The following is a 26394-nucleotide window of genomic DNA, read 5'->3' as shown; positions in this document are numbered from 1 at the left end:
GTGGCTTAAGCAAAAGTTTGACTAGATTAATGAATGGACTGTTTAAAAACCTCAGTCGTGGACATTCATCATGTCCAACAAACCTTCAGTGTCTGGGGAAAATAGCTCTGTACTTCGCTTCAAATCATTTGGAATACTAGATTGCCCTGACTGCTTGTCATGACAGGAACATGTAGTCTAAGAGTGGAATTTGCTGAGACAATTCGAGCTCTGCAGTCCGGTTTCCTGAATGGGTAAATCTCTCTATCTTGTTGGCAGGTAAACCATTTAACACGTTGTTTTAAACTTCTTCCAAGCTCTCAGTCCTTTTGAGAACTGAGACGTTTGATTCTCAGAAAGTAGTATAGTTTTTTTTTCAATTTTCTTTAAAAATGAGCTCTTTGAGCAAGTCACTGATACTTTCTGTCTTTGACAATGTTCCTGCATAAAAGGGAAAATAAGAGGGTATTTGAGCGATATGGTCTTTGAGTTCCTCACAGTACTGAGTTCTGCCTTGCCTGATCTAATTAAATATAGCATGCAGGTGTGACTATCTGCAGAATCCAAAGGAAAAATTTGTTTCAGAAGAGGAAGAAAGTAGATAGCCTCCTAAGTTTGACAGATCCAGGCTCTCGCATCATGAAAACGTGAGGCTGGAAGGGACCTCCAGAGTCACCGAGTCCAGCCTCTGCACTGCAACAGGACCAAGTGAACCTAGACCATCGCTGGCAGGTGTTTGTGTAATCTTATACATTTCGAGTGATGGGGATTCCAGAACCTTCCTTGGAAGCCTCTTCCAGATCTTAACTAACCTTATAATTAGAAAGTTTTTTCCTAATATCTAACCTAGATCTCCCTTGGTGCAGATTAAGCTGGTGACTTCTTGTCCTGCCATCAGTAGGCATGGAAAACTGATCCCCGTCCTCTGTATAACAGGCCTCAATGTATTGGAAGAGGCTCATCATCTTCAGTTGTCTCTTCTCAAGACTGAACATGCCCAGCTTTTAACTTCTTCTCGTAGGTCGGGATTTCTAACCCTTTGATCATTTTTGTTGCTCTCGTCTGGACTCTCTCCCATTGGTCCACATCTCTGTTAAAGTTTGGCACCCCAAACGGGGCACAGTATTCCACCTGAGGCCTCACTAGTGCCAAAGAAAGCAGAACAATTACCTTTTATCTTACGTATGACACTCCGTTTAACACACCCCAGAATTATATTAGCCTTTTTTACAACTGCATCATATTGACTCATTCAGTTTATGAGTACTGTACCCCCCAGATCCTCTTCAGCAGTACGAGCACCTGGCCAGTTACTCCCCATTTTGTACTTGTCCATTTGCTTTTTCCTTCCTAAGTGAAGTGCTTTGCACTTGTCTTTATTGGATTTCATCTTGTTGATTTCAGACCAATTGTCCAGTTTGTCAAGGATGTTTTGAATTCTAATCCTGTCCTCCAGAGGGCTAGCAACCCCTTCTAGCTTGGTGTTATCTGCAGATTTTATAAGCATACTCTCCACTCCCGTTACCCAAGTCATTAATGAAAATACTGAATTGTATGAAGAGAAGGGGGCCTCTGTCCTTTCCTTCAGAGTTCTGTATGGCATCCAATATCTATAACAAATTTCACATCAGACAAGGGCTAAACTGACTGTCCCATTTATTCCATATGTCAAATAGAATCATAGCAAAATCATAGAAAATTAGGGTTGGAAGAGACCTCAGGAGGTCATCTAGTCCAACACCCTGCTCAAATCAGGACCAACCGCAACTAAATCATCCCAGCCAGGTCTTTGTCAAGCCAGGCTTTAAAAACCTTTAAGGATGGAGATTCCACCGCCTCCCTAGGAAACTCATTCCAGTGTTTCACCACCCTCCTAGTGAAATAGTTTTTTTCTAATATCCAGCCTAGACCTCCCCTACTGCAACTTGAGACCATTACTCCTCATTCTGTCATCTGCCACCACTGAGAACAGCCGAGCTCCATCCTCTTTGGAAACCCCTCACTCTTCAGGTAGTTGAAGGCTGCTGTCAAATCCCCCCTCACTCTTCTCTTCTGCAGACCAAATAAGCCCAGTTCCCTCAGCCTCTCCTCATAAGTCATGTGCCCCAGCCCCCTAATCATTTTCCTTACCCTCCACTGCACTGTCTCCAATTTTCCTTACCCTCCACTGCACTGTCTCCAATTTGTCCACATCCTTTCTGGAGTGGGGGCCCCAAAACTGAACACAGTACTCCAGATGTGGCCTCACCAGTGCCAAATAGAGGGGAATAATCACTTCCCTCAATCTGCTGGCAATGCTCCTACTAATGCAGCCCAGTATGCCATTAGCCTTCTTGGCAACAATGGCACACTGTTGACTCTGATCCAGCTTCCCATCCACTGTAATCCCCAGGTCCTTTTCTGCAGAACTGCTGCTTAACCAGTTGGTCCCCAGTCTGTAGCGGTGCATGGGATTTTTCCGTCCTAAATGCAGGACTCTGCACTTGTCCTTGTTGAACCTCATCAGATTTCTTTTGGCCCAATCCTCCAATTTGTCTAGATCACTCTGGACCCTATCCCTACCCTCCAGCATATCTACCTCTCCCCCCAGCTTAGTGTCATCCACGAACTTGCTGAAGGTGCAATCCATCCCATCATCCAGATCATTAATAGCAAGTCTGGATGTTTAAGAATCAGTGGGCTGGGTTGAATGGATATATATGAAGTCTCAGCCAAGTTCCAGTCAAAAACTAATTTTGTCTTATCACTCCAACATGAGAAATTACTCTGTTCAGTCTTAATGGTAAAATGTCCTAATTTAGAAGGGATCTGGGCCTATTACTGATGCATTATTCTGTCTTGTCCGACTGTGATATTGGAGATTAATTTATTTGAGCAACTCCTATATTCCCATTGACTCAAGTATAGACAATGTCATAGAAGGACGAGACCTATTTCAGCATACAGCTATTTAATAGCATTTGAATAGCTGTATCAGAAAATAATGTATCTTATTTGTCTGTGCAAAGAGTTTACTTTTCAGGTGCTTAGTGTATTGAACAAACAAATGCAAAAGGTTACTGGATTGTCCTCTGATAGTGATTATCCTATGTTAGAGCTTTAGGGGAGGTTGGTTTTATGAGCTTTTTGAAGTTAATTGAATTTGATATCTACATATTTAATTGTCCCATCTTGCCATCTACTATGCATCTGTCACTGTCATTTTGTCCTCAAATGACCTATGCTGGCTACTGTATTGTACTCATTTGTGAGTATCACTATCTTCTACTGGTTAGAATCAGACCTGCTCACTTGTTTGTGGTCTTGCTTTTTGGTAGAGGTTGTGGTGACTGTATGTGAGCCTTAATGTTACTGACAGTAGCATTGTCGTCTCGCTCCACAGAGAGAGACACGGGTTATTGGAAGGTAATCAAGGCTACCGCTCACGTCACGCATGCAGGTTAGCTGATGACTGTGGCACCTGTATGTGGCCGTAGGTCATTGCACTGTGTATCTAATTCTCACCTGCATCGCCGTTAAGGAAAGTAGTGTAGATAGCTTTTTTTAATTAATTAATTGAAGAACCTTTTTTGCGGCCATAGGAAAGAACTAATTCTCCGTTGGCATGCCTGCTTAACAGCCTTATATTTGGAACTCATCAGTATTATGAATCTGAAAATGGGTTTACGCGTAGCTGGCCTGAAGCTAATGGTTCGTACGTCTGTGTAACTTAAAAACTTCCAATTTCTAGTCCACGCCCGCAGGGCTAGGGAAGAGAGGTGTACATCCTGCCTAGCAACTGGTGAGCTCTCACTAGAGCAGTTTAAACTTTTTGTCCTGTGTCAAAGGTTTGGTTGCGGTGTTGCCTTATTGGGGTTGCCAGATGCTATCATGTAAACAGATCCAAAGTTCCAGTTTTATTGATAATGATGATCATTCTGGTGGACAATTTAAAATTAGGATGGAGACCAGTGGGTAACTGACACATTCGTCTTTCACATGCTCAGTTTCATTAGGGTGAATTAAGGGTCTCCTGGTTCAGATACAGGCTGGCAAGGACAGAAAGGTCCTCTGAAAGTTGACATTTCCTGAGCTGCCACCAAAGATTTTAGTCTCTGTCTGCACCAGGCCAGGCTTGGGGGCTGAGTTATACAAATTCAGTGAGGGAGGGAATATTCCTGTTTCTATTCAGTGACCTCTCTCAGCGCTTACTGGACAGTGGTAGAAGCAAGTGCTGCCTATAAGCCCCTCAAGGCTTCAGTTCAAAGACTGACTTGGAAAACTGTGACAGATTGTAAGAGAAGCTGTGCGCAGGCTTGCCTGCCCGAGCTAGCTTGAATGCAGCTAGTGTGATTAATGAAGGCAGCGCTGTGTGGGTGTCAGCACAGGGAGGGCAAGCGCAGTGCAGACCGTGGGTACATACCTGGCTCGCTAGCCCATGCTGTGCTGTCTTCATTGCTGCTGTTACCTGTGCTAGACCATTCACAGCTCTTGCTGCATGGACATACCCATCGTTTGTCCTGGCGCTTTCCACGTCGCTTCCTATCTACACAGCAGCCTGCGCTGGGGCCAAGAGGGTCCAGAGCCCGTGTGTCCCTAAGAAACACTGTGAGAAGCTCCAAGGACTTCACAGGGCGCTCTGAGCGAGATGTAATGGGGCAGGACGGGGACTTGGATTAAGGGATTGGCTTCTCATTTCCAATTTTCAGAAGCCCAGAAAAGAATCCACACACCCAGATGGGTGCTGCTGGCCAGCTCCTGGCCTGGGCCTGGTTAACACTCCCATCAGGGCCACACACTGGCTCAGACAGATGCAGCTTGAAGCACCTTTCACACACTGATTACAGAGATCCCAGAGCAATGGAGAACTGGAGCCTGCGCAAGTGGAGAAAAGGGCACAGCAAGCCTGTGCTGTTGAGGGGGCTGGGCTCAGCTCAGCCTGGGGACTGGAGGGATGCCCAAGGGAGAAAGGGCCCTGCGAGGAATGACACTTCCTCCTGGAGCCTGCAGCAGCCAACACTAACAGTGCTTCCTGCCAGCACTTGGGAGGCGGGAGGGAGGGAAGAACAGAAGTCCCTTGCAGGGGTGCTAGCCCTGTGGAGGAAGGGTCCTCAGTCACTAATCCCCGCTGCAGGGGGCGGGTGAACTGCAGAGGGCATGTGGGGACAGGGAAAAGGAGGGTCTGTAGCAGTAACAGGTGCAAGCACACGGAGTTAAAGAAAAAGCAATTTCAATTTACTTACCCCAATATCACTTCTGGTTACGAGCATCCAGCTTTGGAAACCAACAAGCCGCAGAAGGATATAGAAATACTCTGTGGTTTTGCTCCCTTTTTCAACAGAGAGCTTGTTAGCCCACTTGAAGAGACGGTAGCCCTGCCCACATGCTGGCCCTAGTTTGGATAACACAGGGTGGGGTGAGGGTAGGGTTCCAGCTGCTCTACTGACCCACCCACACCATCCCATCCTGGTCTTCATTCTTCTGCATCTGAGCTGGCTAGCTCCATCATCATCATCACCACCCCCACGCAGGTGGCGAGTTATCTTGTACTGCCTCATCCCAGACGCGGTCAGATACTGGCTCTCCCAGGGATTGGGAAATGCAGAATACTCCCAGCAAGCTGGCATAGGCATAGACGCCTATATGGAGTGCTGTATCTTGAGAGACCCATGGGTGGCCTCAGAGGAAGAGAGCCACGGATTGCTGTGAAAAAGGCCAGTGTGATCTCTGGTTTGCGAACACGAGTGTTCCAGAGCAGGGAGAAGATAATCTCTGTAGACAACTTTAGTGAGACCACACTGGAAATTTGCCTTGAGTTCTGTGGCCCTCAGTACCAGAATGGTGTAGAAAATTGAAGAGACTTCATAGAAGAGCAACAAGAATAAGGCAGTAGAGGGAATGATTTATCAGGAAGTATTAAAACAGCTAAACATAGATAGTTTATCTAAGGAATGGAAAATATCAACAAACTCTAAAGGAAAGCTTATTTATGGTGGTACCAGGTGATGTAATCTGAAGTAATGAGAGTTGGTGAAGAAAAGGAAATTTTAGGCAACATAGCAAGGGAGTTCTGTTAGATTATGAAAGAGCATCTCAACGGCTGTTGGAAACTTGGCGTGTTTGAAAAGAAGACTGGACAAAGTACTAGAAAAATTCATTTGAACCAATCCTAAACTGGCAGCAGGAATAAAAGTGGCCTAATAGCTTTTGTTTCCATTTCTAACTTGTGTGTGTTGCATATTTAATTTAAGGATTTAATGTCTCCGAATATGCTATGTGCAACAGTAAATCAAAAGCAATTATTAATTTGTAATTGGTATTATCGAAATTTGTCATCTTTAATACTACATAAATCCTCATTTACCTAACCAGCTGCCATGGATTATATTTTGGCCTTCACATTCAAAAGCAAATGCTAAGAGGTTGTGGTATTATGTAGTAAGGCCTAGAACATAATGGGGAGGGGGGATCAGAAATTTGAAAGTTTGTAGTTTTTATATCTAGAGAATACATAAATCAGAGATAGCGTTACTCAGATTATCAAAATGCTTTTTAAATTTCTATAACAAAACCCTCCTTTTTGACTTTTTTTTATATGTAATGTTTCTGGTTTAGCTGCTCAATATTGAAATTTGTTTAATCATGTTACTGTGTTTAGCAGCAAGCCAATTTCTGTGTCTACCAGTTTACCAAAATATACATAGATGATAATACCATTGCATTCTTGCTCTACCTCTGTAGCTAATGTGTGTGTTGTGAAGGTGGATGGAACTCCTTATCTATGTAAAACTGATGAGGTTGGTGAAATATGTGTGAATTCTGGTGCAACTGGGACAGCATACTATGGTCTGCTTGGAATCACCAAGAATGTGTTTGAGGTTTGTGTCTTTCTATGACTTTTATGCCCTTGATAACCTTTGATTAAAAAGATTCTTTTATTATTTGTTTGTGAGGAGACACATAATTCTGCCTATCAGTTTCTTTTTGCAGGTGTGACTGGGGTCCCGGGGAAGAGGGGGAAATGCTGAGTGCGCTTAATTAGGGCCAACTGCAAAGAATGGGGCAGACAATCCCTAAAACTGGTGGTTATTCTAATACTTAGATTCACCAAGCCAGCGACAAACCAGCTTGTACAATATCTTACTGGTTACCCAGAAGCCAGAAATAGAGTTCCCTTAAAGCAAACCAGCCTTGAGCTCCCACCCAGACAGCCAAGTCAAATATGATGATGACTGAAAATCTTGTTCATCACATAAAATATTCTACCAGTCCCAAAGGATTGGACACCTTACCCACCAGGTTAATGTGTATTTCAGATCTTACCCAAACACACACACAGTCCATTCTTATTAACTAAACTAAAATTTATTTAAAAAGAAGAGAGCGAGCATATTGGTTAAAGGATCATTATACATACAGATACAAAGAGAGTTCTTAGGTCAGTCTGATAGTAGAGATGGTGAGCTTTAGAGTTACAAAGAATCCTTTCCAGAATCAGTTCATTGGGTTATAGTCCAGTGCCCAGTATCAGGGCGATCCAGAATGGAACTGGAAACCTCAGTCTTGCAACTCAGACTTCCCCGATGAAGCTTAAGCAGATCTGAGATGAAAGCATCAGGGCCCAAGAGTTTTTATAGATCCCTGGCAGGCTATTGTCAGCCTCTTGATAGCAGGTGTTCCTTGGGTGAAGAATAGTGTCTTTGAAGTAACCTCCTCTTTCCGAAGCAACGCTGGTAATTAGCTTCACGGATTAACATAAGGCAATCGCTTATCTCCCACCATTTATAGGGAGTTTACTATGTACTTCAGAGAGAAATGAAGGCAGTGATATCACTGCATTCACAGTTCATTTAAATATTAACAAACCCTTTTGATCTCTGAATTAACAGAATACACCAATAGAAAGGAACCGTTTGGTTACATTGTCAACCTCTAACAATATATATGTAAATACACAAAAAACACAAACATTGTCTACTAATATGTCTCTAAAGGTTGAATCTGAGTCAGTTAGCGGGCTAGCTGTGTAACCCTTTCTGGACCTGTGTCACAGCAGATATGCTCATGTTGATTGCAACAGCATCTGTTTTAATTAATTCAATAAAAGCCCTGGCAAAATACACCTCTCTTCATCCACTCGAATAACACATCACACCTGCAACTTGTTTTTGCTTTAACCAAATTATGAAATAGCATTAGCAGTCAATCATCTTTTTTTATATTCAGGATGCTAGTATCATGCTAATATTCGCATCCTGTACATAATCCGTGTAGGATCATCTCATCTCTGTGCCAGCACAGCATTAGCTTGTAAAGTTACATTAAGACATTTCAAAGATGATATTGCATCAAGTCAGGTGATGATTCGCATAGATCTGATACCACGTCATAATCCCCTACATGCATACTAATATTATTCAGCTATTGCCACATGGCTTAAGTAACAATTTTCCTAGTGTATTGAAAACCATATGCCCGTTTTTGATCTAAAAGTAGATTTTGATTACTTGCTGTAAAACTTAGAACTCTGAATAATCTGCGGTTGGATAACACATGAGATGATGTTCCTTCGGGCTTGGAGGCAGTTTGAAGAGAGGATGAAATAAGAACAGGCAGCCTCGCTGCATTTGGTGACACATGCAAAACCCGACGTTTTGCCCAAGCTTTACTGCAGCAGTGTCTGAATCTCATGTTTTCACACATACAGGCCCATTCCCCAGAAAGCACAACCAAAAAGTAGTACTTTAGGCATCCTTGCCAGCAAGGAAGGAAGGAAGTGACCATTGTTGTCCTGTTTTACTTTTGGGAGGCACTCAGACACTGCTGTTGCAGACACCAGTGCTATCATGGGATCAGGGAGGGTTTTCTGTTTCAAAAATGATGCGTCAGGACTCTTTTATACCAGGAGTCCTGGCCATCTTCCTCGCTGCCGGAAACAACTTCTAGCCAGCTCCCAGTACCTGAACCAGGTTATGTTTCTGGAGGGAGTTCTTGCTGAGGGTTTCCAATGTCAGGCTGTCCAGTCAGGTAGCAGTGAGGAGGCAGGCAGGCCAGGTGGGGTAGTCCTCAGAAACGGTAAGGAAACCAGCAGAGGCCACACAAGAGGGGTTGTTCGTGGACCTTACCTGGTTAAAACACAAGCTCTGGTTTTCAGTTTTGGGTTATGTTCCAGCTCTGTCATGGACTTGCTATGTGACCTTGGGCAAGTCACTCAGCTCTTGTTGTGCCTGTTCTCCCCCCTGTAATAGGATTGTTCTTGCCTACCTCACAGCGCGAGTTACAGCCATGTCAGCCAGGAGGACAGTAAATGCTCTCTCACTCTCTCTAGTGCATTCTGTGTTTAATCATAAAAGATTTTCACTGAAACGGAAGGTGAATGCGTTTTAGCTTCACAGTACTCGTTAAAAAGTGAATTGCCTGTGGTGTGTATCTGAATACTTTATCTTCTGTATTCTATCAGACCATTCCAGTGACAGCAGCAGGGGTGCCTGTTTCAGCTCAACCCTTCACGAGAACAGGATTGCTTGGCTTTATTGGACCTGTAAGTATGAATGGACAAAACTGTTCCAAATGCCCAAGTGAATCCACTATTGAATTAATAGACTACCCAGTAGGAAGTAGATAGGAGGATCTAGGAAAACAGAACAGGAATACTGAAATATAATCTTGTGTGACAATCTGCAGATCAGATGAAACTAAGGCTGGAATGTCAAGTTAATATTGCTCTCTCAAGGGGAAGTATCTTCCAGATATCTTCTCCAGCTGTTGGATCATGGGTTCCTAGTGCTCCTGATTTCAAAGCCAAATGACAGGATCATGTCCCTGAACTCATCTGATAGAGCAAGAGCACATCTTGGGTCAAGTAGCCGGCTTTGGCAGGTAGCCGCCGCCTCCTGTGTGAGCACAGCTGCATTCAAGAGGATTTTCTATCCAGAGAGTCTGTTTTCCTCATATAAGTCTATATAATGTCACTCTCTTATCCATAGGGTTGATGATCTTGTATTGCTGGGAGTCTTGGGTTTGCATTTTGTGTGGCTTTTCTATTTCTAAGCCTGTCGTCTTTTCAGGACAGTTTGGTTTTTGTGGTGGGAAAGCTGGATGGTCTGATGGTGGTGAACATTCGCAAACACAACGCTGATGATGTAGTAGCCACAGCACTGGCAGTAGAACCAATGAAGTTTGTCTACCGAGGAAGGTGAATATTTTGAGAGGAACTTATTCCCTAACATTGTATTCTTGTGTATTTATCCTCTGCTCATCCAGCATTTCACAATGCTTTCAAGGTGTGGGAGATTTCTGAATTGAACTTCTAGACATGTGCTTTGGGGGCAAGACGCCACCATGTGAGTATGAATATGAAAGTGTGGCTTCCCCTGCAGCATACAGCATGAAACCTAATTTATGTAAACTAGATTCTAAATTGTTTAAAATTCCCTTGACCTGGTGAAATCATTAGTCTTACTGACCTCTTCTCTCTGTGTTTAAGTTTCTAATTAAAACTTTGCAATACCTCTTTGTTCAGTTTTGCATCATCTGTGTATGTATTTTATTTTGATTTCTAAAAAAATAAATGTGGATGCCTATCCAGAGCTCTAGGCACCCTAACACAAGACAAATAAAATTAAGCAGCAGCTTCCCCCCAAGAGCCAGCAGAACTGAGACCCCTACCAAACCTAGAACACAAGTTCCCTTCCCCCTAACAGAGCTAACCCCTCCAGACATCTCCGTCCCACAGCTGCTTGTGCTAATAGATGCACCTGGCAACGTGCCCTGAGAAGAACAAGCTGGCTGTTTGGGGCCTCTGAAGGACCCTCGAAAGTAATACTATAGTGCCCAACTTATCACTCTTACGTAGAGGGGCATTCAGCTCAGGTGTCCCCGCTGATTACAGCTGTGGCATGAGGAACTGCTGGTGAGTTACTTGTTGAACCTACAGCAAAAGTGTATTGTTTCCTCATCAGTGTGTCACTTCCATCAATTAAGGCATCATTTTCAAAAATTGGCTCCCAACTTGTTGAGGTATTGCTAGCCTTTTCCCCCCTGGAGACCTGGGTTCAAAGCCAGTTTGGCCCACAAAGGAAGCAGGTGTCTAGTTATCAGTCTAGATACACAGCTAGACATGCCACCCTTTGACCACCTCTTTCCGAGAGAGATTCAGTAGTTAGATGTAGGTTAGAGTCAATATGCACGACAAGGATAGTGAAAGTTTGCACAGCTCCTGTGTGTGTTGAACCCTGCTTGTAATAGCACATGTACCATAGTGGTGAAGTGAAAATTCTCTCAAGTCTGAGAAAAGAACATTAAAATACACTGCTTCTTGTCCTCAAGTTGTGAATGATTTTGTGGTGGTCTGGCATAAATGATGTTTGTGTCTGTGAAAACTGTTCCACAGGAGTTACAGCCATGCATGTTGTAATAAACCCTGCTGGGTTCATTATACGTAGCGTCTTTTCTAGTCCTATCATTCTTCTGCCCTTTGTGTTCCAGGATAGCAGTGTTTTCTGTGACCGTTCTGCATGACGATCGAATAGTGCTTGTGGCAGAGCAGCGGCCTGATGCCTCGGAGGAGGATAGCTTTCAGTGGATGAGCAGGGTTCTACAGGTAGTCAGATCTGTCCTTTCTCTTTTTTCAGGTGAATAAGGCTAATGTATCAAATGAGAATATCAGAGCTTCTGTTTTTCTATATAAACAACCTTACCTTCAAACTGGCCTAAACAACCTCTGATAAGCTCACTTCTGAATGTGTTTCTGGGGTGTTAGCTAATGGAATTTTTTTCAAGACCAAAATCAGTTTATTCTTGAGAAATTATTTCTGCAGTTCATTTTGATTGGAATTTTCAAATCCTTCAGAAGATACTTCAATTTGTAATTCGTTAATCTTTATTTTTGCCAGTGTCCTTTGGTCTGTTTGATTCTGAAAGAACTTAATGTTGAATGTCTACAAAATATCAAAAGCAAATGTCTATTTTAGAATGTTTGTGAGTAGCTTGTGTGATTTGGGAGTGCTCCATGTCTCCTGTATGCCCCTAAATTGAACAGCTACTTTAGGTCACTTTGTCCACTAGTAGTCAGGTATTTCTGAAGTAGCCAATCACTTCTAAGGAGGCAGCAAGGTGCAATAACTGAAAGAGCAGGAATGGCCGAGGAATCAGAAAATGAAGTGTGAAGGAGGGGAGGGCTGAGGAGAACAATATAAAGGGGGATGACTCTTAAGCCGAGGGGAAAGCTGTGTAGGAATAAAGAGACAATGGTCTCTACATAAATTCATAGGATTTTAAGTCTTCTATTACCAATTTACTTGGTAATGGTAAGGATGTCATTCATAGAAACACAAGTGTGACCCATTTCTGTTCTGCGTGGTTCTCAGGCTGGAGCAGATAGCAAGTGTTAAGCAGCTAAATATTTCCCCTCTATATCTTTTTGTGGTTTACGTTCTACTGTGTTTCTGTAGTTGCACCATACATGCTAAGTACACTGTGACACAGTTTTGGCCTTCACAACCTTTCTGCACTTATCACCCATGTTTCAGTAACTTCCCTAATCAGTGGTGTGCAAGTGGCATCACCTTGGGCTTGACTGCGCGAGCGGAAATATGGATCTGCTCCTGCTCCCATTGAAGTCATGGGACAACTTCTGTGAATTCAGTGAGTGCAGAATTGGACCCTTTATTTGCAAAGGATGGTGCAAGTAAAATTTGTGATGTTATAAATTACTTTAGAATTCTTGTACCAGCTAAGTGCCATGTCACTGTACACAATTAATTCTTTTTTCCCCCCCTCAAGGCAATTGACAGCATTCACCAAGTGGGTGTGTATTGTCTTGCTTTGGTTCCTGCCAACACCTTGCCAAAGGCTCCACTCGGAGGAATTCATATTTCAGAAACAAAACAGCGCTTTCTAGAGGGTGCTCTGCACCCTTGCAATGTCTTGATGTGTCCTCATACCTGTGTTACCAACTTGCCTAAACCTCGACAAAAACAGCCAGGTAACTAAAGCGGAGTATATAGGTCAGCCTTCATGTTAGTCTCTAACTGTTGCTGTCTCAGTAACTGAACGTGTTAAAGTCTGTGATACCAGGTTACGTTTGTCCTGTCAGATCTGATGTTTGGTTTCATCCTTTCAGTTTCCTTTTTTATTTTTTAACGTTACATTGCATTTGTTATTTATGGTAATATGCATGCTTAATTATTAGTTATTTAATTATGATTGGCTTTGTTAAATGGAGTTATCTTCTCATTTTGCTCAATTTGTTAACCCAGATGTTGGTCCTGCTTCTATGATAGTGGGCAACCTTGTTGCTGGAAAGAGAATTGCACAAGCCTCAGGGAGAGACGTTACCCAGCTGGAGGATAATGATCAGGCAAGAAAGGTAGCACCAAGTCTTTCTGCATGTATCCAAGGGTAGCAGTTGTTTTAGTACCCTACTGAAGCTGATCATGGTATGTGTCAAGGGAGTCTGAATGTTTTCTGTCCTGTCTTCTTTCTGTTTCAGTTCCTGTACTTAGCAGATGTTCTTCAGTGGCGAGCCCAGACAACCCCAGATCACCCTCTCTTTCTGTTGCTGAATTCCAAGGTGAGATGCCCTGAGGCTTGTTTTCATATCAAGTAATGAATAAAATTATCTGGGTTTGAAGAAGGAAAATGGGACGTGGCAGGTGCATGTTACAGCCTAAAATGCTCCACGCGTTACTGATGGTGGGCGGACTCCTCTCGTTCCCAGCACACACTAATGAATGCGCACAGTCCGCATTTTAGCTTCTTCACGCTGTGCTCGCTCTCTGATCCCTCCCTAGAACCCTAGTCTACATCCTGGCTAGTTTCAGAGAGCTGCAGCAGCTGCGTGTCCAGCTTCCCTCAGATTTGAAGTCTACACCATGCTTGGCATTTGTGGTTTCACTCTCATCGCCCTTCGAGTAGAAGGGTAAGAGAAGGCAGATCTTGCCAGAGCTGTGACAGAGGAGAAAAAAGATTGTCATGGATCCAGGGCACACATTGGAGGTCTCTGTTCCTGCTTTCTTGGGTTCAGGGGCACCTCTGACCCTTCCACTTGTGCCAGTGGGTTCTACCTCTTTTGGGGGTGGTGCTGACAGTCAATGGAACGTTTCCATGTACAATGTTCTAGAGCTCTGGGTCATCAGATGAGCCCTAAGGATGTGTCTACACTGCAGTTAGAAACCCATGGCTGGCCTGTGCCAGCTGGCTCGGGCTAAGGGACTGTTTAATTGCAGCGTAGACATTCAGGCCTGAGCTCTGGGACCCTCCCACCTCGCAGGGCTCTGGGCTCCAGCACAAGCCCGAATGTCTACACCACAATTAAACAGGCCCTTAGCCCAAGTCCCTGAGCCCACCTCAGCTGGCACAGGCCAGTCACGGGTTTTTAATTGCAATGTAGACATATCCTAAAAGTCCACTTTGGTTAAGGACTGCCTGTTGCTGCTGTGACCGACAGCAAGCTAGCTGTGCTCTGCCTCCGTCAGCAGGATTGCCTGCTTGCAAACACACTCTTGGGAAGCAGTAGGTCTGAGGTGTCTGACTCACCAGCTACCTTGTGACCCTCCACCTTGCTGGCAAATAAAACATGTGTGCAGGCAAGCAAAGGTGCAGGACACATGACCAGCACAAATGGTCTCTGAAGAGCCGGTTGGTGGGGAGGGACGCTGTCTTTGTGGTAGTGTTTGTAGCAGCAAGCTCTCTGAAGTGACCTTCACCTCCAGAGCAGGGAGGGACAGAAATTCAGTTACCATTCAGAGTTCTGCTGTGTGCTTTTCCAGTGACTCTCTCACTACCGACCGGTCAGGAATGTGAAAGAGGACAAGACCTGAGTCATTGTGGTCGCTTCAGCTTGGGCCAAGCAATGTTAATCTGTCCTGGCAGCCCCACACCATACCTCTCACCAGACATTTCCGATCTGGTTTACAATGTGATTGTGGGAGTGCTTGGGCCTGAAGAGCTCACTGCCTAGGAGCAGACAAACAAGCGGCTCGCAGAAGAGGAGTGGCAAAGAAGCATGTTTGTACAAGTTATCTAGGTGAACCTAGGCAGCAGGGCAAAAGTCAGTCTTTGAGAGGTTTAAATGTTGGTGGGGTAGGGGGGCCTTGTGGGCGAGCTGATGAATGCTGTATCAGCATATTCTGTCCTGTGTCCTAATCCAAAATCAAATTTCCTCACTGTTGGGACTGCAGGGCTTCGACAACCACTTCTCTAAAATGTTCCCCAAGGCTGCAGACTATCCTACTGTAGTCCAGGAAACCTCCACACTGAATTGTTACCCCCAGAAATGAATTTATTTTTTTTCTTCACTGACCTGAAAGTCAACTGCCATGTTCATTAGCAGAGCTCCTCCGGACTCCTGGTTACCTGCTTTGCTAGCTAGGAATGTTTACTGGTGCTCCCTGTGAGGGCCTGGTATTACTATCTACTGTGCAGTACAGAACAATATCATTAATGGAGAGAAATTTAAAGCAAAGGGCATTAAATTAGGAAATGCAAATATAGCTATCGGAAATGTAAGAGGTAAACACTGAATTAAGAATAAAATAAACTTTGACTAAGACAGTTAAAGTAGTGGGGGAAAGTCTAACTGTAAAGGTGACAAGCCTTTAAATAGTGTCTAGATAAGGTAATTGGTTGTGAGGCAGGGAATGGAACAAGAAGTGGGTGGAGGGAAAGGAGAGTAAATTAACATTGTAAGGACTATAGAGGATTTTCTGTATTGCCCCCTGTACAGACTTGTTTGAACAAGACACTGAAGGTGAAAGAATGCCTTAACTTCTTTTGTTTTCTGCTATAATGAATCATTTTACTGGCAGAATCAGAAAAGTATGCTCCATTTTCATCATCTTGGTTTCAAATAACAAAGATGGGTTTAAGCTATAAAATTTGTGTGGAAAGGCAAATTTAGAACTTGTACCAGAGTATCTTCATTATCTGATATGTATAACACTGGCGACTTGTAAATACGTGGACTACAGCACAGCCAGTTCTGTGTGCGTTTTAAGAGTTTTTGGTGCAATTGGCCCAGTTTCCGAGCTGCTAAAGTGTTTGAATATAGTTAGGCTTGGCAGGGTTCAATTTTTACTGGTAAACGTCCATGAACGCAGATTTCACTGTGCACATGTAAACTGATTAAAACACATTTCCATCGATCATCAGTGAAATTTACATGTTGGAAAGTCAGAAAAATGTTGCTTGAGAAGTTATTAAAGTTTGATTTAAGGCTTAATATTTTGAGATGTGGTTGACAGTTTGTGTTTCAATGGTTATAAAGCTTTTCGAATCGGTGTCTATTGTCAATAAATAATTACTGCCCCTCCCCCACCCTTAGCTGACTCCCCGATAAAATTAAATCTATATAAATTGGGGGGAAAATGCTTTTAACCCATAATTTTGCACAACTGTGAAAATTAAAATTGATAAAAATAAAAAACTTTAAAATACCTGTATTAGCTGTCAAAATTGTAAAAACTAACTGAATTCTGCCATCCTAATGTTGTTTCAACAAGTCTTTAATTCTATCCAGTACAATGCTAAAACCATAATTGTAATGAAATGTTAGATCTAAGGCTATTTATTTTACTCAGTGTCAAAATATATTTCCTGCCAAGTTTTCCTAAGTCACATTTGTATTATATAGGGCACAGTAGCTAGCACGGCATCATGTGTACAACTGCACAAGAAAGCAGAGAGGGTGGCAGCTGCACTGATGGAGAAGGGACGACTGAATGTTGGAGACCATGTCGCTTTGGTTTATCCTCCAGGTAAGGGAATAGAGATGGCAGATACTGTAAAGTAATAAATTGTGGGGAAAGGAATGTAAGCATTTCTATGCTCGAACAGTCCCACAGCCATTTAATTTGGTAATTCATCTCAGAGTGGCCAGCATGTAATTGTTAAGAGGAAGGCTTCTTTGCTTCACTGCTTTTTCTGCTAAGCCGATTCTCCAGTTGGCAGGATAAATTTATCAAATCTATGAAGGTCAGATGGAATGTATCTGGACAGTTGTGCAATACCAGGCCATTGGGAAGTGAATAGGGAATGAATTTAGATCACATGAAAGGTACCGGATTCTCGGTTCCAAAGAGTGAAACGGTGTGTGCATTCACAGAATAGATACAGTAGAGGGCAGTGCTGAGCCACAAATGCACCTGTGTCCTAACAGGAAGTGACCATCTCTAGAATGAGTTCATGTTTGGTCTCTGTGTCCCTAATGCATGTTTGTAAATGTAGAACAGGAGTGTGTATCTCTGCAAATAGGGTAGTTTAGAGACTGCATAATGTTAACTTACGAAAGACAAATATATATTATTCTGAAAGATCGGATTGTCCACTTTATAACCTACCACACCGTCTCAAACTTCATGGAATGTATTAATTAGAGAATTGGAGAAATGTAGGACTTGAAGGGATCTCAAGAGGTCAGCTAGTCCACCAAATGTACCTAGACCATTCCTGACAGGTGTTTGTCCAACCTGTTCTTAAAAACCTCCAGTGATAGGGGTTCCACATCCTCCCTTGGTCACCTGTTCCGGTACTTATCTGCCCTTATGGGTAGAAAGTTTTTCCTAATAACGAACTTAAATCTTCCTTTCTGCAGATTGAGCTGATTTCTTCTTGTACTATCTTCAGTGGATATGGAGAACAATTATCACCATGCTCTTTGGAACAGCCCTTAACATGTTTGAAGATTGTTATTAGGTCCCCCCTCAATCTTCTTTTCTCAAGACTAAACATGTCCAGTTCTTTAACCTTTCCTCACAGACCAGGTTTTCTAAACCTTTGATTATTTTTGTTCTCTGCTGGATTCTCTCCAGTTTGTTCAAATTTTTCTTAAAAGGTGGCACGCAAAACTGGACATTTATCGAAATGTATTTCAACAGATCTTCTCATCTGAAGAGCTTAAATAATTACTACTAATGTACTAATATTTAAATGCAAAAAACTCAAAACCCCCAGGACGGGCTACTTCCTGAGGCAGGGCACTGGTTTACATGAACCTTTTATGACAAATATCTTGTATAGTCTTTTAATTCTTAAAATATAGTGAGGATATTTTTTGGAATTGGTATGAGAGATTATGATGATTTGTGAAATTAAAACTAATTTTTGTCCTTAACAGGAGTAGACCTAATAGCAACTTTCTATGGCTGTTTATATGCCGGCTGTACACCCATAACAGTTCGACCCCCTCATCCACAAAATCTTGCCACTACTCTGCCCACTGTCAAGATGATTGTAGAGGTATGAGAGATTCCTTTGTGTATTGTTTTTGTTTTGTTTAAAACTGTTGATCTAATAAGTAAAAAATTGCCCAATAAACATCATGGTACAGTAAATATAAAATAAGCTGAATTTCTGAAAAATTTTGTGCTGTGACCCTCTGACCCAGAGTCAATACATGTTTCATTAAACTGGTTTAAAACTTGTTTTCCATTATCACCATTTTCTTTTTGTTCATTTAGAACTTTTTTTTTATAATCAACTCCTTCAGGTTGGACTGACTTGAGTGGATATTAAAGCACAAGAGCATCCATTCATCAGTTTTAACTTTTTGAATGTTGTACTTTGTACAGGTCAGTAAGTCTGCATGTATCCTTACAACACAAGGAATAATGAAACTGCTGAAGTCCAAGGAAGCTGCCACAGCTGTAGATATTAAAACATGGCCCACCATTTTGGATACAGGTACCAGATGTCTAACTACTTGCTGCTAATATAATAAGATTTTAATTTGGATATGCAAAGAAGTGTGGATAACTGAAAAGATACATCATGGCTTTTCCAATATGATTTAAGGCTGTTAGCATAACTGGCTGTCTTTGCAAGGATGTCAGTTAGCCTCGAGACCCGTAAATTACTTATCTTGTTAGCACAGCTGGCTAGCTGGATTGGTGTTGAGTCTCTTGTATTGTGGCTTCATGTCAATCCATAAACCATGAATAACCTAATATTCCAATGTTTTAAAGGTTTTATTATCCTGCTCTACCTTTTCCAAAATAATAATGTGTAATTGTATTGCTTTTGTGTATTTTAAATAGATGATATACCTAAAAAGAAGGTGGCTAATATTTTTAGACCTCCATCCCCGGATATGTTGGCCTATTTGGACTTCAGTGTGTCTACGACTGGCATATTAGCAGGAGTAAAGGTATATTAATTGAATTGAGATGATTGTCTTAACTAGTTTCTCCCCTGAAATCTTTTCATATTCTTTATTCCATTCAACTCAACCTGGGAAGAAGCCTAAAAATGGTGAGAGAGATGTTTTAATGTAAGCATATTTCAAATCTCACATTGCAATCAAGATTTCTGATGTAGAAATGTCAGACACAGCTGTCTAGAAATAAATTTTAGTCTCTAAGGTGCCACAAGTACTCCTGTTCTACACCAAATATGAGCCCCAGGAGGATACAGGATGGGTTGAAGAGGATTACAAGGGAGAATAGGAATGGAAAGAACTTGCAGGCAGAGGGAACAGGGGATAGACTGGAGAATAGCACCATCACTAGGAAAAGGCAGGTCTACGTGATCGGGGACTCTTTACTGAGAGGAATAGATAGGCCTGTAACCAGAGCTGAACCAGAGAATAGAAGGGTGTGCTGTCTTCCAGGTGCTAAGATACGGGATGTAGACCTGAGGTTGAAAAGGATCCTAAAGGGAGCGGGAAAGAATTCCCTAATTATCCTTCATATGGGAACAGATGATACCGGTAGATTCTCGCTGGAACGTGTCAAGGGAGGTTATGCTAGGCTGGGGAACACGCTTAAGGAAATTGAGGCTCAGGTGATCTTTAGTGGGATTCTGCCTGTTCCTAGAGAAGGGCAACAAAGGTGTGACAAGATTATGACTGTCAACAGATGGCTTAGGCAGCGGTGCTATAAGGAGGGCTTTGGGATGTATGGCCACTGGGAGGCATTCATGGACAGAGGACAGTTCTCTCGGGATGGACTTCATTTGAGTAGGAAAGGAAACAGACTTCTGGGATGGAGGCTGGCACAACTGATTGAGAGCTTTAAACTAGGAATTAGGGGGAGATGGTTGGGAGATGTCCAGGTAATCTCCACACCGGATTTTAGCATTGAGAGGGAAGAAAACAAAGTAAGAAAGGATACAGCCGTGGGTAGGAGGAAGGGCAGTGTGGATACTAATCTAATAGGTCATACTGGCTGTAGAATGACCGTGCCTAATCGAGTACAAAATGTGAGTGAGGCCAAACAGCAAAAATTAAGATGTTTGTACACTAATGCGAGGAGCCTAGGTAACAAAATGGAGGAACTAGAGCTACTGGTGCAGGAAGTGAAACCAGATATTATAGGGATAACAGAAACTTGATGGAATAGTAGTCATGACTGGAGTACGGGTATTGAAGGGTATGTGCTGTTTAGGAAAGACCGAAATAAAGGTAAAGGTGGTGGAGTAGCACTGTATATCAAGGATGAGGTAGATTGTAAAGAAATAAGAAGCGATGGAATGGATAAGATAGAGTCCGTCTGGACAGAAATTACACTGGGGAAGAAAACTACTAGATTCTCCCCTGGGATAGTGCTTGGGGTGTGCTATAGACCACCGGGATCCAATCTGGATATGGATAGAGCCCTCTTTACTGTTTTTAATGAAGTAAATACTAATGGAAATTGCATGATCCTGAGAGACTTTAACTTCCCAGATATAGATTGGAGGACGAGTGCTAGTAATAATAATAGAGCTCAGATTTTCCTAGATGCGATAGCTGATGGATTCCTTCATCAAGTAGTTGCTGAACCGACAAGAGGGGGTACCATTTTAGATTTGGTTTTGGTGAGTAGCGAGGACCTCATACAAGAAATGGTTGTCGGGGACAATCTTGGTTCAAGTGATCATGAGCTAATTCAGTTCAAACTGAACAGAAGGATAAACAAAAGTAAATCTGCAACTAGGGTTTTTGAAAAAGGGCTGACTTTCAAAAATTAAGGAAATTAGTTAGGGAAATGGATTGGATTGAAGAACTTGTGGATCTAAAGGCAGAAGAGGCCTGCGATTACTTCAAGTCAAAGCTGCAGAAGCTATTGGAAGCCTGCATCCCAAGAAAGGGGAAAAAAATCATAGGCAGGAGTTGTAGACCAAGCAGGATGAGCAAGCATCTCAGAGAGGTGATTAAGAAAAAGCAGAAAGCATACAGGGAGTGGAAGAAGGGAGGGATCAGCAAGGAAAGCTACCTTATGGAGGTCAGAACATGTAGGGATAAAGTGAGACAGGCTAAAAGTCAAGTAGAGTTGGACCTTGCAAAGGGAATTAAAACCAATAGTAAAAGGTTCTATAGCCATATAAATAAGAAGAAAACAAAGAAAGAAGAAGTGGGACCGCTAAACACTGAGGATGGAGTGGAGGTTAAGGATAATCTAGGCATGGCCTAATATCTAAACAAATACTTTGCCTCAGTCTTTAATAAGGCTAATGAGGATCTATGGGATAATGGTAGCATGACAAATGGGAATGAGGATATGGAGGTAGATATTACCATATCTGAGGTAGAAGCGAAACTCAAACAGTTTAATGGGACTAAATCGGGGGGCCCAGATAATCTTCATCCAAGAATATTAAAGGAATTGGCACATGAAATTGCAAGCCCATGAGCAAGAATTTTTAATGAATCTGTAAACTCAGGGGTTGTACCGTATGATTGGAGAATTGCTAACATAGTTCCTATTTTTACGAAAGGGGAAAAAAGGTGATCCGGGTAACTACAGGCCTGTTAGTTTGACATCTGTAGTATGCAAGGTCTTGGAAAAAATTTTGAAGGAGAAAGTAGTTAAGGACATTGAGGTCAATGGTAAATGGGACAAAATACAACATGGTTTTACAAAAGGTAGATCGTGCCAAACCAACCTGATCTCCTTCTTTGAGAAAGTAACAGATTTTTTAGACAAAGGAAACACAGTGGATCTAATTTACCTAGATTTCAGTAAGGCGCTTGATACCGTGCCACATGGGGAATTATTAGCTAAATTGGAAAAGATGGGGATCAATATGAAAATTGAAAGGTGGATACGGGTCAACAGGGAGACTACAGCGGGTCCTACTGAAAGGTGAACTGTCAGGCTGGAGGGAGGTTACCAGTGGAGTTCCTCAGGGATCAGTTTTGGGACCAATCTTATTTAATCTTTTTATTACTGACCTCGGCACAAAAAGTGGGAGTGTGCTAATAAAGTTTGCGGATGATACAAAGCTGGGAGGTATTGCCAATTTAGCGAGAGACCGGGATATCATACAGGAAGATTTGGATGACCTTGTAAACTGGAGTAATACTAATAGGATGAAATTTAATAGTGAGAAATGTACGGTCATGCATTTAGGGAGTAATAACAAGAATTTTAGTTATAAGCTGGGGACGCATCAATTAGAAGTAACGGCGGAGGAGAAGGACCTTGGAGTATTGGTTGATCATAGGATGACTATGAGCCGCCAATGTGATATGGCTGTGAAGAAAGCTAATGCGGTCTTGGGATGCATCAGGCGAGGTATTTCCAGTAGAGATAAGGAGGTTTTAGTACCGTTATACAAGGCACTGGTGAGACCTCACCTGGAATACTGTGTGCAGTTCTGGTCTCCCATGTTTAAGAAGGATGAATTCAAACTGGAACAGGTACAGAGAAGGGCTACTCGGATGATCTGAGGAATGGAAAACCTGTCTTATGAAAGGAGACTCAAGGAGCTTGGCTTGTTTAGCCTAACCAAAAGAAGGTTGAGGGGAGATATGATTGCTCTCTATAAATATATCAGAGGGATAAATACCAGAGAGGGGGAGGAATTATTTAAGCTCAGTACCAATGTGGACACAAGAACAAATGGATATAAACTGGTCATCGGGAAGTTTAGACTTGAAATTAGTTTCTAACCATCAGAGGAGTGAATTTTGGAATAGCCGTCCAAGGGAAGCAGTGGGAGCAAAACACCTATCTGGCTTTAAGATAAACTCGATAAGTTTATGGAGGAGAAGGTCTGATGGGATAACATGATTTTGGCAATTAATTGATCTTTATTCATGGTAAATAGGCCCAATGGCCTGTGATGGGATGTTAGATGGGGCGGGATCTGAGTTACTACAGAGAATTCTTTCCTGGTTATCTGGCTGATGAATCTTGCCCATATGCTCAGGGTTTAGCTGATCGCCATATTTGGGCTTGGGAAGGAATTTTCCTCCAGGGCAGATTGGAAGAGGCCCTAGAGGTTTTTCGCCTTCCTCTGTAGCATGGGGCACAGGTCACTTGCTGGAGGATTCTCTGCTCCTTGAAGTCTTTAAGCCACGATTTGAGGACTTCAATAGCTCAGACATAGGTGAGAGGTTTATCGCAAGAGTGGGTGGGTGAGATTCTGTGGCCTGCATTGTGCAGGAGGTCAGACTAGATGATCATAATGGTCCCTTCTGACCTTAATATCTATGACTCTTTTTAGAAATATTCAGTTAATGATGGTTATAGCTGGGGAATTGGTGAGACTTAAGAGAAGAGGTGAAGGCCTGGTCTACATTGCAAAGTTACGTTGTTGTCAACTGTCTTGCGTCAGTCTAGTCGTGCATGTGTCCACACTTAACTTTGTCTCGCACTGATGTAAGAGCTCTCTTACACCAACATAGAGATACCACTTCCCTGAGCAATATTGAGCCATGGTTGATGTACTGAGGTCAACACAGCACAAGCATGGACACTTGTTACCAAGTCAACCCTAATAATCCTCCAGCAGCTGTCCCACAGTGCCCCATGCTGACCACTCTGGTCACCATTGTGAACTCCACTGCCCAGGGGTCACATAGACCAGAAGCCCCCCATTGCCACCACCCACCATTTAAAGCCCTGTGAATTTTTGAAATTCCTTTTCCTGATTGCCTGACTTGGTGAGCACACTGAGCAGCTCTCCTTTAAGTGCAGCTGACCTTGCTGGCACCACACTCCTGTCTGGAGACAGGAGATACTGGATCTCCTGGACCAGTGGGGAGAAGAGACTGTGCATGAAAGCTAAGGAGCTCCAGCAAGCACACCAAAAGGCCAAGGAGACCAAGAATCGGTGCTGAGCCGCAGACCTGACATTTCTACAAAGAGGCACATGTCATACTCAGTGGAGACCTCCCACCCATACGCACCACAGTGGATACCTCCAAAAGCCCAAGTCACAGGTCCCTGCCATGAACAGCAAGGAGGAAGAGGTGGACAAGGAGGAGGAAGATGGGGGGACAGGCAATTGGGGGTCCAGCTGCATAGTGAGCCAGGACCTGTTTTTTTAGTCCAGCCAGTTAAGCACAGACGAGCCCAACACAGGAGAAGGAACCTCAGGTAAGTGTATAGATAAATTTTCCATTGCAGGGATGGCACCCTGTGATAGGGTGCTAATCTACCCATGGTGCTCTGCACTGTACATCGAAACAAGCACTCCTGCTGAGCACGTACACCGCCAACACAAGGAGCCAGGTGTGCACGCGAACAAGTGATGTACTGAATGCAATGGCTCTATGCCGATAACTTGCGTCGACATAAGTTTGTAGCATAGACATGGTCAGAGAAGGGATAGTCCTGAAGTTAAGGGGCATGACTGGGAGTAAAGAATCCTGTTCTCAACTACCACAGAAATGCTCTTCAACTACAGGCAAATCACTTAAAGATGACCCTCAAAATATCTTAGGAAACACAGGGCTTGTACCTTTCTGTTCCTGTAGGATGCAGACAGAGGGCTTATGGGGCCGGGGGGTTAAAAAATTTCTCTGTTTTGTACTTTAGACTTTTCAGGAATGTCAACTCTGGTCTTCCCTGTGCTTGCTGGAGGACGCCCTGGATATCTGAAGATGTACATTACTGGCACTCGCACCTTTACTGAAGGGGTTACATGATGCTGAACATGGCTTCCCTTATTCACAGTGACTGCAAAATCGTGGCCAGCATCATGGCCTCTACCCCCAGTATTCCCAAGTGTGTTTAAACATGTAAAAATTTCCTAAAGATAATGAGCCTTTCATGAGCCTCTTTTCCTTCTCCAGATGTCACATGCAGCTACAAGTGCCTTATGTCGCTCTGTAAAGCTACAGTGTGAACTCTACCCTTCACGACAGATTGCCATCTGCCTTGACCCTTATTGTGGCCTCGGGTTTGCACTATGGTGCCTCTGCAGGTACAGTATTTAAACCTTATACTTACCTGGCGCTTCCTTGCTTTTCTGTTTTCTGTCTGCCTGCTCTGTTTGCAGTCACTATTATGGTACTTTTTACGTCTGGTTATCTGGCAACTTTCTGAGACCCGAACTCATTTGTTTTGTAGGAGAGAAGAAATGTTGTTGTTTGTAAATACGGGTTACTTAGATTTCAAGTACAAGAGAGAGAGGATTTCAGTATTGGTTTCATCTAGATCAGTGGTCCTCAACCCGTTTATCATATGCAACCCACAATGTGTTACCTGGGCCTCAGGTTGAGACCCACATTGCCCCTCCCCACAGACCCCTATGCCCAGCACCTCCCGTTCAGAGACCCCTCCACAGAGTGGGACCAGGAGTGGGGCCCTGGGCAGGCGGCCGGGACCCTGGACCTGGCCATGCAGCAGGGCAGCCCGGCCCGACAGCAGCCCGGCCCTCATGGGGAAGCTCCTGGACCCTCTGCAGGGCTGGCTGGCGGCCCTGACCCCGCTGTGCCAGGCAGCCGGGAACCCAGACCCCATGCGGCCCAGCGGCCTTTAGCACACAGCTGGGCCGCAGCTGTGTGCTAATTGTGGCTGCATGGGGCCTGTGGATTGAAAACAGCTGATCTAGATCAAATAAACCTCTCCAAAAGTCTCTTGGAGGCAGGGGCCCTAACTTGATACATGTACATAAAGCACCCAACACCAGATTGGCATTATACAGTAATAAATAACAACAATGTAATTAGAAGCAAGCAATTTAACATTTCCTAAAATGCAAGGGGAAGTGTTTGGCTCAGATAGTAAAATCACTAAAAATTCAGCACATCCAGTACTGTTGTACAATTGTTCGTGTCTCATTACCTAATTCATTTTAAATTGAGTTAAGCTAATTACTTTGTTTTTGGTTGGGTATGATCCGCCCTCTGCTGTGAAATGCTTTCACTTTTTAGATGGTTAATGAATCGATACATAAATGGAATACAAGAGGTTTAATTAAACAAAGATCGAAAATCGAGACCATTGCAATAAGTCAGGTACCCTGCATTTTAGATGGTGGGGAAATAGTGGGGGAAGGAGAACAAATTTAATTTAAATCTTGAGAACATCTTATAGTTTCAGCAAGGGCGGGGAAAAAAGCATTGTTTCAAAATACAGTTAAATAAAATCAGACAGTCTGTGTTCTTTACTGGTGTGCGTTTTTTAAAGAAAGGGGACTTGCATATATGAGGTGCTTTCTCACGTTACGTAAGCCCTGCTGGACTGCATGCAAAGCTAGGTTTCAGAGTAACAGCCGTGTTAGTCT

At 43.1% G+C, this 26394-nt stretch overlaps 1 protein-coding gene across 9 annotated transcripts in view; it reads left to right on the top strand.

Moving 5' to 3' along the window:
- Positions 1-26394, top strand: part of DIP2A (disco interacting protein 2 homolog A) — a 237154-nt gene that overhangs the window by 182491 nt on the left and 28269 nt on the right. For 5 of the 9 annotated variants that reach the window (XR_005227324.2, XR_005227325.2, XM_037912377.2 and 2 more), the window contains 12 exons: positions 6700-6836; positions 9419-9499; positions 10026-10153; positions 11446-11560; positions 12742-12943; positions 13218-13327; positions 13451-13531; positions 16592-16715; positions 18074-18195; positions 18528-18639; positions 18993-19102; positions 24959-25089. Coding sequence is in view for 7 of the 9 variants with exons in the window: in XM_037912377.2 (XP_037768305.1) it covers positions 6700-6836; positions 9419-9499; positions 10026-10153; positions 11446-11560; positions 12742-12943; positions 13218-13327; positions 13451-13531; positions 16592-16715; positions 18074-18195; positions 18528-18639; positions 18993-19102; positions 24959-25089 (1453 nt within the window). In the remaining 2 variants the exon portion in view is untranslated. Of the gene's footprint in view, positions 1-6699; positions 6837-9418; positions 9500-10025; positions 10154-10221; positions 10302-11445; positions 11592-12488; positions 12512-12741; positions 12944-13217; positions 13328-13450; positions 13532-16591; positions 16716-18073; positions 18196-18527; positions 18640-18992; positions 19103-24958; positions 25090-26394 lie in introns of those variants that run through there. The other 4 variants (XM_037912378.2, XM_037912379.2, XM_037912380.2 and 1 more) reach the window with 4 other exon arrangements.

Source organism: Chelonia mydas, chromosome 11, assembly GCF_015237465.2.
Source record: "Chelonia mydas isolate rCheMyd1 chromosome 11, rCheMyd1.pri.v2, whole genome shotgun sequence".
NCBI classification, from domain to species: Eukaryota; Metazoa; Chordata; order Testudines; family Cheloniidae; genus Chelonia; species Chelonia mydas.
Note: the sequence above shows the minus strand (reverse complement) of the source record. Positions and strands in the feature narration are given on the sequence as shown.